The 8,681-nt window shown below is 37.2% G+C and overlaps 1 protein-coding gene across 1 annotated transcript; it reads right to left on the bottom strand.

The window, feature by feature from the left end:
• Positions 1-1,478: 1,478 nt before the first annotated feature.
• Positions 1,479-8,069, bottom strand: LOC116409475 (traf2 and NCK-interacting protein kinase-like). The gene is made up of 12 exons (XM_031898129.1): positions 8,028-8,069; positions 7,182-7,211; positions 6,846-6,911; positions 6,567-6,623; positions 5,817-5,942; positions 5,125-5,235; positions 4,838-4,928; positions 4,421-4,551; positions 4,053-4,107; positions 3,649-3,727; positions 2,900-3,066; positions 1,479-2,473 (listed from the first exon to the last, which is right to left on the bottom strand). The coding sequence occupies exons 1-12, from the start codon at positions 8,067-8,069 to the stop codon at positions 2,088-2,090; spliced, it is 1,341 nt and encodes a 446-aa protein (XP_031753989.1). The 3' UTR covers positions 1,479-2,087.
• Between the last annotated feature and the right edge of the window lie 612 nt (positions 8,070-8,681).

Here is an 8,681-nt window from a genome sequence, read left to right as displayed (position 1 = left end):
AACACAGTCAAGGAGTTCTACCTCATTTCTAATACAGACTGGATTGTTTCTCCTCCTTTGGCTATATCACAGACCTCTACATACAACTTTTAATATAACACATATATTGGCCTTTTGAGCCTTCATTAAAATGTTGCAGTTTAGCAAGAGCCAGAGAGTGTATCTGGGCCACATGAATGGATCGTTTATGCCCTTTGTATTGTGTTATGCATAGTGCAACAGGGGATGTCTACGTGCCTCCCTCTGCTCTCACTTCAGTTATATACAGTCAGTTACACACAGTGCTGCTGAACACAGGCTGCAATGTATTCTAGGGACAGGAAAGTCTCAGTGAAACCTACATGTAGTGCATGGTGAAATGTGATAAAAACATGGCGCATTGCACATTTTTTTGCACAGATTTGGGGTTGCGTCGTTCTGGTCAAAAACTATATTCTCTTTTTTATAAATGTTCTTCTGTAGTTTGGTACCATGTAAATGTCATACGAGATAAATGTCAAAGAGATAAACAGCAAGAACAGATAAGAATTAAAGGAATAAACAGAAAAAAACAACTATCCGTTGACATATAAATGAAATGAAAAGCTATGGCAGGAGACCCAGGAGTACCCCATTGCTGACACAGAGACATAAAAAAGCAAGACTACAGTTTGCCAAAATGTACTTGAGTAAGCCACAATCCTTCTGGGAAAATGTCTTGTGGACAGATGAGACCAAGATAGAGCTTTTTGGTAAAGCACATCATTCTACTGTTTACCGAAAACGGAATGAGGCCTACAAAGAAAAGAACACAGTACCTACAGTGAAATATGGTGGGGGTTCAATGATGTTTTGGGGTTGTTTTGCTGCCTCTGGCACTGGGTGCCTTGAATGTGTGCAAGGCATCATGAAATCTGAGGATTACCAAAGGATTTTGGGTCGCACTGTTGAGCCCAGTGTCAGAAAGCTGGGTTTGCGTCTGAGATCTTGGGTCTTCCAGCAGGACAATGACCCCAAACATACGTCAAAAAGCACCCAGAAATGGATTGTAACAAAGCGCTGGAGAGTTCTAAAGTGGCCAGCAATGAGTCCAGATCTAAATCCCATTGAACAGACCTGGAGCAGTTTGCAAAGTAAGAGTTGTCCAAAATTCCCGGTGAGAGGTGTAAGAAGCTTATTGATGGTTATAGGAAGAGACTGATTAGAGTTATTAACCAAATATTAACTTAAGGGTGCCAATAATTTTGTCCAGGCTATTTTTGGAGTTTTGTGTGACATAATGTTCTGTTCCAATACTTTTCTGTGAGAAATACTTGATTTTCTGGAAAAATTTCTGGGGTGCCAACAATTTGGGCCATGTCTGTGTATGTATATATATATATATATATATATATATATATATATATATATACACACACACACACACAGACAGTGAGCCGCACACACAGGGACTTTGCAAAAAATCACAAATTTATTAAGAAAAAAAAAAAGGTCCAACGTTTCGAGCACCAACTGTGCTCTTCCTCAGGGATGAACTTCATACAGTTCATCCATTCTGAGATGAGAATAAAGTTCTCCTTTAATGATAAAAACAGATATTTAATCAATGGTCAATATTTATTTTAAAATAGCAACACCCTATATATTCCTCACAATGCAACTACATTGTTTTTTCCTGGTAGCATTGCTGTGTTTCATTTTATTTGGGTTACGTCACTGCTAGCTGGGCCTCCCCATCCACCCCTCCAGCTTGCAGAGTGACGCTAGCAATGCCCAACGTTTCCAGCCTCTGATGATGCGCAGGTTACATAGGGTGCCGCTGTATCGTTGTCCGCCCTCCTGTCCCTCTCCTCGTGCACGCTACAGATTATGTTGCTTCTCGTATTAAATCCTTTCTCAAAAGTCGAAATGGAAAGCCCCATGGGAAAAAACACAGCTGAACTCTCCCTAGATTACCTCTCAATTCAAACTCTCAGGAGAGTTCAGACATTTTTTCCCCCATCTTTTCAGTTTCGTTTTACATTATATCAGTCCATGTTCTTATAGCTCAGATTGTTGCTGCAACTCTCACGTCTTCATTTTCCACCACCTTTGGGTGTCCCTGGAGTTCAAATTGATTTTGCAGCTCTGGGTATATCTGAGGCTTTGAATACTCCTAAGTGTGGGCCTGTATAACTGGTTGCTTTTGCTGCTCTGGGTTCGACAGCAGCTTTGGATGTATTTTCATGTATTTCTTCTTTTTTCTTTAAGTGCGAATTTTCCTCCAGTTTTTGGAGTTCCTGCACAATTGGATGTTCTTTCTGCTCTGGATTTAACTGCAGCTCTTGATTTTCTTGCACATTGAGATCCTCCATTGCATTTACATTTTCTTGCACCGCTGAGTGTTTGTGCAGATGTACAAGTTCTTGATTTTTTGGTTCTTCTTGCACATTTGAAAGCTTATTGGGTGGCTGCTCCTTTTTAGATTCACCCAACATCCTGTCTTTTTGTAGTTCTAAAATAAAAAAATGCAGGGTTAGGTCGGTTACTTTTAGATACTTGCTCTCAAAGGACAAAGTATAGTTACAGTAGTGTAATGTTAGGACTTTATTGCTTACCAAAAGAATTCATGTATTGCTTTATTCATTTTTTTGCAAAGTGTACAAAAGGGCACCTTCCAAAAAAATATCTAAATAGTACTTGTATTAATAATGAATTGCTAAAAATAATGGGTTTAAATTTTGCCTTCCAGCATGCAGTTCTGTTGCCTATCTGAGCTAAATATCTATAAGGAAAATTACCAGTGACACCTGTTTATGATCAGAAAGGGTTGTGCTGCTACTGCAGTCTAATGGAATTTCCATTGATATAAGAGTTAAATCTGAGTTGGATGCCTCTCCAATTTTTTTATAATATTGAATCCCCTGATGAATTTCCTTACCTTTCAATCTCTTCATTCTCTTTATATGAGCAACTATCTCCTTTTGTGCCAGAGATGCTTTGGGCTGTTTTCTTATAAACTTGCTCCTTAGTAACTCTTCGGCTGTTGGTCTACTAAACTGATTTTTATTCAGGCAGCATGCAATGAATGTCTGGAATTCTTTAGACCTAAAAAAAGAAAATGTGATATTCAGATTAACACATAAATTGGTCGTTAATTAACTTGTCAGTTTTTATTCTCCTTATCATTAGATAAAAATCCAAATATAGATTTTATACAAATGTATTTGAAAAACCATATGCACAAATCCTAGGCACTAAACTTGAAAATATCTTGTGTGATGTGTTGGGGGAACCCCTAGTGAATACCATGCTAACCCTCAATTGGCCACAGTGAATGTCCCTTTCCTTGTCCCCTAATATTGTACCATAAACTAACAATATTGGTAAAAGAAAGTGTATCTTAAGACTGAACTGCCCAGATGGCTTTTACTCCACCAATATAATTTTGCCAGTTACCATGACATATTCCCTTCTCCCTCCCATTCGCTTTAGACCACAGATGCTCTTTCAAGTGAATGGGAGGGGGTGTATTTGGGTGCTTTTTTACTGGCTAAAAAACACAGGCTAGGGAACACCCTGTCCCCATGTATTTTAGAACCCACCACCCCTGTCCATGTGGAAACATAACGTACAATATTTAGCTTACTGGTATAGAAAAAAGGTAAATCAGAGTAAAGTGTCACTCACCAGACATCCGCATTCAGAGTTGGAGGGTCATTGTTAACAATCATTGCCTTTACTTGATCCTTGGGCACCTTGCTGTATGCTAAAGATTGTGAGAAGTAATTATTAGAAAAGACATTTATTGAACATAAACATTTGTTATGGCTGCTGTACACTGTCGATTTCATATATTGATATTGCAAGCCGTATATAGTATAGATGAAACTGTATGAAAGTGAGTTGGAACAGGAAGCCCGAGGAAGCATTTGGGGATCTAATTCTTAACTTTCTAAGCTTATTTTAGCGCATTCTTAGCACACATATTCCCAGCTTTCATTGTTATTTATCCCAGCCTGTCCAACACCTCTCAAACACATGTGCGATGGTTACAGGTTACTCAGAGCAATATATGGATAAATGATACTTACGTGCGTTTCCTTCTGCCATTTCAATGGCAGTAATTCCTAGAGACCATATGTCACACTAGAAATTAGAATAAAAGACAAATATTACAACTGATGGATGTAACAGAAGCAATTAAATGTCAGTTTGAGAACAAAGTATAATACTAAACTATTTTATTGTAAAAGACTTCTAAGGGCTGACTGTGGCTTATAAGCACCCTAATATATAACAGACTTATATTGCATTATTGTTAAGATAATATAATAGGTTCTACGTGGCATCAATATTATTATTGCTTAGTTTAAAAATAGAAATCAATCATCCTTTTTATATGGGAGCTATAATGTCTATAGTTATAGCGAGTAGCATATTCCACAAAATATTAACTTACCTTGGTGTTATACGTTACTTTCTGTTTTCGGTGAGAGAGAAGTACTTCAGGGGCCATCCATCTTCGGGTCCCTGCAGTACCTGTAAATCTAGCATCTTTGCTGCTTAACTGTATGGCCAGGCCGAGATCAACTAAAAGTTAAATATTGAACATGTAAATTAGAATTTTACATCTGAAAATGAATAAACTAGAAAAAGAAAGCTGGGTTATATTGGCTCAGCATCTCAAGGCAAATGTGTGCTGAAAGAACTGGGCAGCGGGCAGCACATTGGTACCTGCTGTCTCTCTAAAGCTTTAATGTGCACTACCCAGGACACACAGTGCTTTGGGCACTGACAGGCCAGCATAGAACTAAAGAAACTTTAAAAAAAGGCAAAAAAAAGAGAAAAAAATCATACTCTAAAATCCTTTACTTACTTATCTTTACTTGCGCTTTGGCTGTCAGCATGATATTCATAGCCTTTAGGTCTCGGTGGATTATACAGTTCTTATGCAAGTATTTCAATCCCTGAGGGGAAGCAAACACAACTTGTTAAATGTCTCTCAACTCCTAATATATTTATAAGACTTGTTTCCCACTGGAAGTGATTAATACAAGTAGTAGCATTCTCTCATAGTTATTACACTGCTACTACTACTTCCAGTGGTTACAAAAATACAATAAGAGACATACATAATACATAATTTATCATAGCCAGTCATACCATTAGCACCTGCCGACAGAGGTACTGTATCCAGTGTTCTGGAAGGGTCCTTGCAACTTGCTGGCTCATAAGGTCCCTAATGGAACCCCCTTCGCAAAGCTCCATGACGCACTAGAGTACAAAGAATAGATGTTAGGCTCATGTTTACTAAACTTATAGTTTTATTGGAAAGAGTTCAAAGGAAAATGTGGGAAAATATAAGTTGTAACCAAAAGAACAATACTAACATCGGTAGGTTTCATGCTTAAATCACAGCTCTCCTACATTAGAATTTTACTCAAATCTATAAAGCCTACTTATATGTAGGAACTAACAACTACAATATCCCATACTACTAATAATTTACTCTGAGTCTAATTGTCATACTGTAATGCATAATGATTTAGTTGTTTGCCATCAAAATGTTGGTTTATTATAGGACAATTGTATTACAAGTGTGTGTGACTTATTCTTTATTCTTCCCTATTGCTATAATTTACTTTTAGAAAAACAATTCACATATTTCCTTATATTTTATATGACCAGGAACTATAATTACAATTTATAACGCTTTTGAGGGATTGAGGCCATTATTGTTTGATAAAACATTTTTTTTTTTGCTCTAAATGTGAGTAATAAATGATATACTCTTATAGGTGCAAATGAGTGATTTTGTACGTCACACATAAACCTAAGATTGAATGCATTCCTACCCAGAGTCTGTTGTCCAGTGATGGCTCTGTGACATGGAGCATGGCGCCGTACAGCTGGACAATATTCTTCTGTCCGCGACATTTCCACAAAAGGTTTATCTCTTCAAGTTCAATGTTTTCTTTGTTCTGGTTCAAAATAACAAAAAAAAAAGTCAGTGAATATTACAAGGCTAAAAAAACAGTGTTATTTTTGTGTATACTTAAAAAATAATTACTGAACAATGTTAAAACCTAAATCCAGTGGTGTAATTATAACTAGCTGCCCCCTCTGCAAAAAAAAAATCTTCAGAGGGGCCCGGCACGCACTATTACTGCATTCACACGCCCCACTCCCTCCGCATCTGGCTTTTGTAAGGCTTACATGTGACTTTTTTTTAAACGGGGCTACCAAATAACAGACCCCACAGCCTGGGCACCCCTGCAGCCATGCAGACTGCTGTATCATAGTTACACCACTGCCACTGTCGGTCTATTTATGCAATGTGCAACATTTGGATGCAAAGTCTTTACCCACAATGCAGTGTCTTTTGTAAAGTGTAACTGTGTGTGCTGCTAGGCCGCTCCCACCTTACCATGCCCAGGATGCACAAATAAGTACACAAATTGTATTTGGTAAATAGTACACAAGTTGGACAACATATGTTCCAATAGCATTAGTGTCCTATTGACTTGCTGCTAGTCAGGTGTGGATATTTGCACTTGTATTTGTAGCTGAGCCTTCATAAAGCTTTAAAAGAATAGAGTTGTTACCTTTCTGACATTGACTACTTTTATGGCGAGATCTTTGTTCTTTCCTACATATTGTCCCTGTGTAACAGATAGAGAAAAAGTGTCATTCATTTAATCCCTATTATTTATTATGAAAGTACCAAAAGGGTGGGAGATTCATTTACAAGCATAGAAATCACTAGATAAGTACCCAAGGCAATTGCCACCTTAAAAATAAAGATTTATTTAGAATTCTGACCACTGTTCAAGTGTTGTATTTAATTTCCCGCAGCATTTAATAAGATAGTTCCTTGAGATTACCTTATATACTTGTCCGAATCCTCCTTTTCCAATTGGTAACAAGCTTTTAAATCTACCAGCTGGATCCTAAAAAATAAAGATTACAATTTCATGACAAATTCCTTCCAACTATAAATGGAATATTCACAGCAGATGTGAGGCATATTTTGGGCAGTTTTTGGTAAACAGTTTAACAAAATGTAGTGTCTTCATGTATTTGCCTTTATTAAGTTGAGGATTAATTAGAGTCAAATAATTGGAATTTATAAGAAAAATCTGCCTTTATAGTTTCTAAACACAATATCTATTGGAAGCTAAAGGGCTTCTACTTTTGTTCTTATGTCACTTCCTACTTACATGATCAATCACTTCAACTGCTGTATTCTCCTAAAGAAAAAACATACAAAATGTTGAGAATATAAATCTAAAAAGTAATGGATATATATTAATGATAAACAGACAAGCTGAATAAGATTAGAAAAGGGATTTCATTAAATCTGTGCCTATTTTGAAGCCGATGAGCCAATAGAACTTTGTCATCTACTCAGTAATAACTAAAAACTTGTGTTTCTTCTTTTTAGCCACTGAGTGTTTATATCAAGAAAAACTATGAAATTATGGCCTTGCTGTTAACTGTGAAACTATATAAAAGTGAAAGTAGACTGATCCCTAGTCAGTATCCAAGCCTGGAGTTGTGGGTAGGCCACAAAGGCCCAAGCCTAGGGTGCAGTGAGCAGCAGGGCGGGGGGGGGGGGGTGCAAAATATTTAAATATGGCCCAAAACAATAATAGTCTTCATCGTGTTAAAATTATCACTTAAGTGAAGTAGATATGTCAGTACTCTTACTGCTTAGAAGAATCCTGTATGGTGGGGTTTTGACAAAAACTTTAGGAAATCAACCCAAGGCGGTTAACATATTTGTTACAGAAAGTGAAAAAGGGAAAAAATGTGGGTGCAAGTCCTCTCTGGGTTTACAATCGACAATACAAAATGGATTCCAGGTCCATCTTATAGTGATTACATTAAGGAAGAATTTATGGGAAAAGGGGCCATTTACTTCTAGAAGTGCAACTGCCCCCCAATTTCTTGTACCTTAATCCACTTTCATTTAAGGTACTTGTATAAAACTGTGCTCCATGCCCTTCTGTATAGTTACGATTAGTGCAACTTTTGTTTTTGATGCAGGGGAACCCTGGAGTTACCACCACCACCAGACCAGGCACTAGCTCCAGGGTTCCCTTCATGCCCAGCGTCAATAGGCAAAGCACACGTGTGCCGGAAGGATCTGGCGCTGCATCACTCGTGCGACAAACACCAGAAATGAGGGCAGATGGACTTTTGCAATTACGTTGGATTTGTTATCAAATTGACTCTTAGTTGTGCTGACATTGGGAAATTAGGTGCAATAGTGCCAAAGATGCCGCCTCCTTGCAACAACACTGGAAATCAATAACTTTCCATTTAAAAAAACTCAAATGTTTAGTTATTTATTAAAAACTTGTTTGAACTTGTTTGAATAAAAACTCGAAAAACTTGAAAATTTTTCTTGATTTTGCCTTTTACATAAACTCACAAACTTTTAGATGCCGAAGTTTTACATTTGAGTCTTTTGCACTTAATAAATATCAAACATTTGAGTTTTTGATCTATAATTCGAATATTGGGAGTCTTAGTGCAAACAAATTTGAATTTTAACATTGATAAATCACCGCCTTACCTGTTTCTGAGGTTTCTCAAGATTTTTAGTGGGATTCTAAAAATAAAGATTAGAAATTAGTGACAAATTTATTATAAATCAGAATGGAATTTTTCCGCAGCAAATGGGCTTAAGGTGCACTTATCATATGGGGAGTTTG

This window comes from Xenopus tropicalis, chromosome 3 (assembly GCF_000004195.4).
Source record: "Xenopus tropicalis strain Nigerian chromosome 3, UCB_Xtro_10.0, whole genome shotgun sequence".
Classification (NCBI taxonomy): Eukaryota; Metazoa; Chordata; class Amphibia; order Anura; family Pipidae; genus Xenopus; species Xenopus tropicalis.
The sequence above is the reverse complement of the archived record's forward strand: the minus strand, read 5'-3'. Positions and strand labels throughout refer to the sequence as shown.

Excerpts from the sequence above, each read along its gene's own strand:
- LOC116409475 (XM_031898129.1), bottom strand. The coding sequence starts at position 8,069 with ATGAAGGGAACCCTGGAGCTAGTGCCTGGTCTGGTGGTGGTG. Across the intron at positions 4,929-5,124 it reads TCTGTCGGCAGGTGCTAATG|GGATTGAAATACTTGCATAA; the intron begins GTATGACTGGCT and ends GCTTCCCCTCAG. Across the intron at positions 4,552-4,837 it reads CAAAGCGCAAGTAAAGATAA|TTGATCTCGGCCTGGCCATA; the intron begins GTAAGTAAAGGA and ends TTTAACTTTTAG.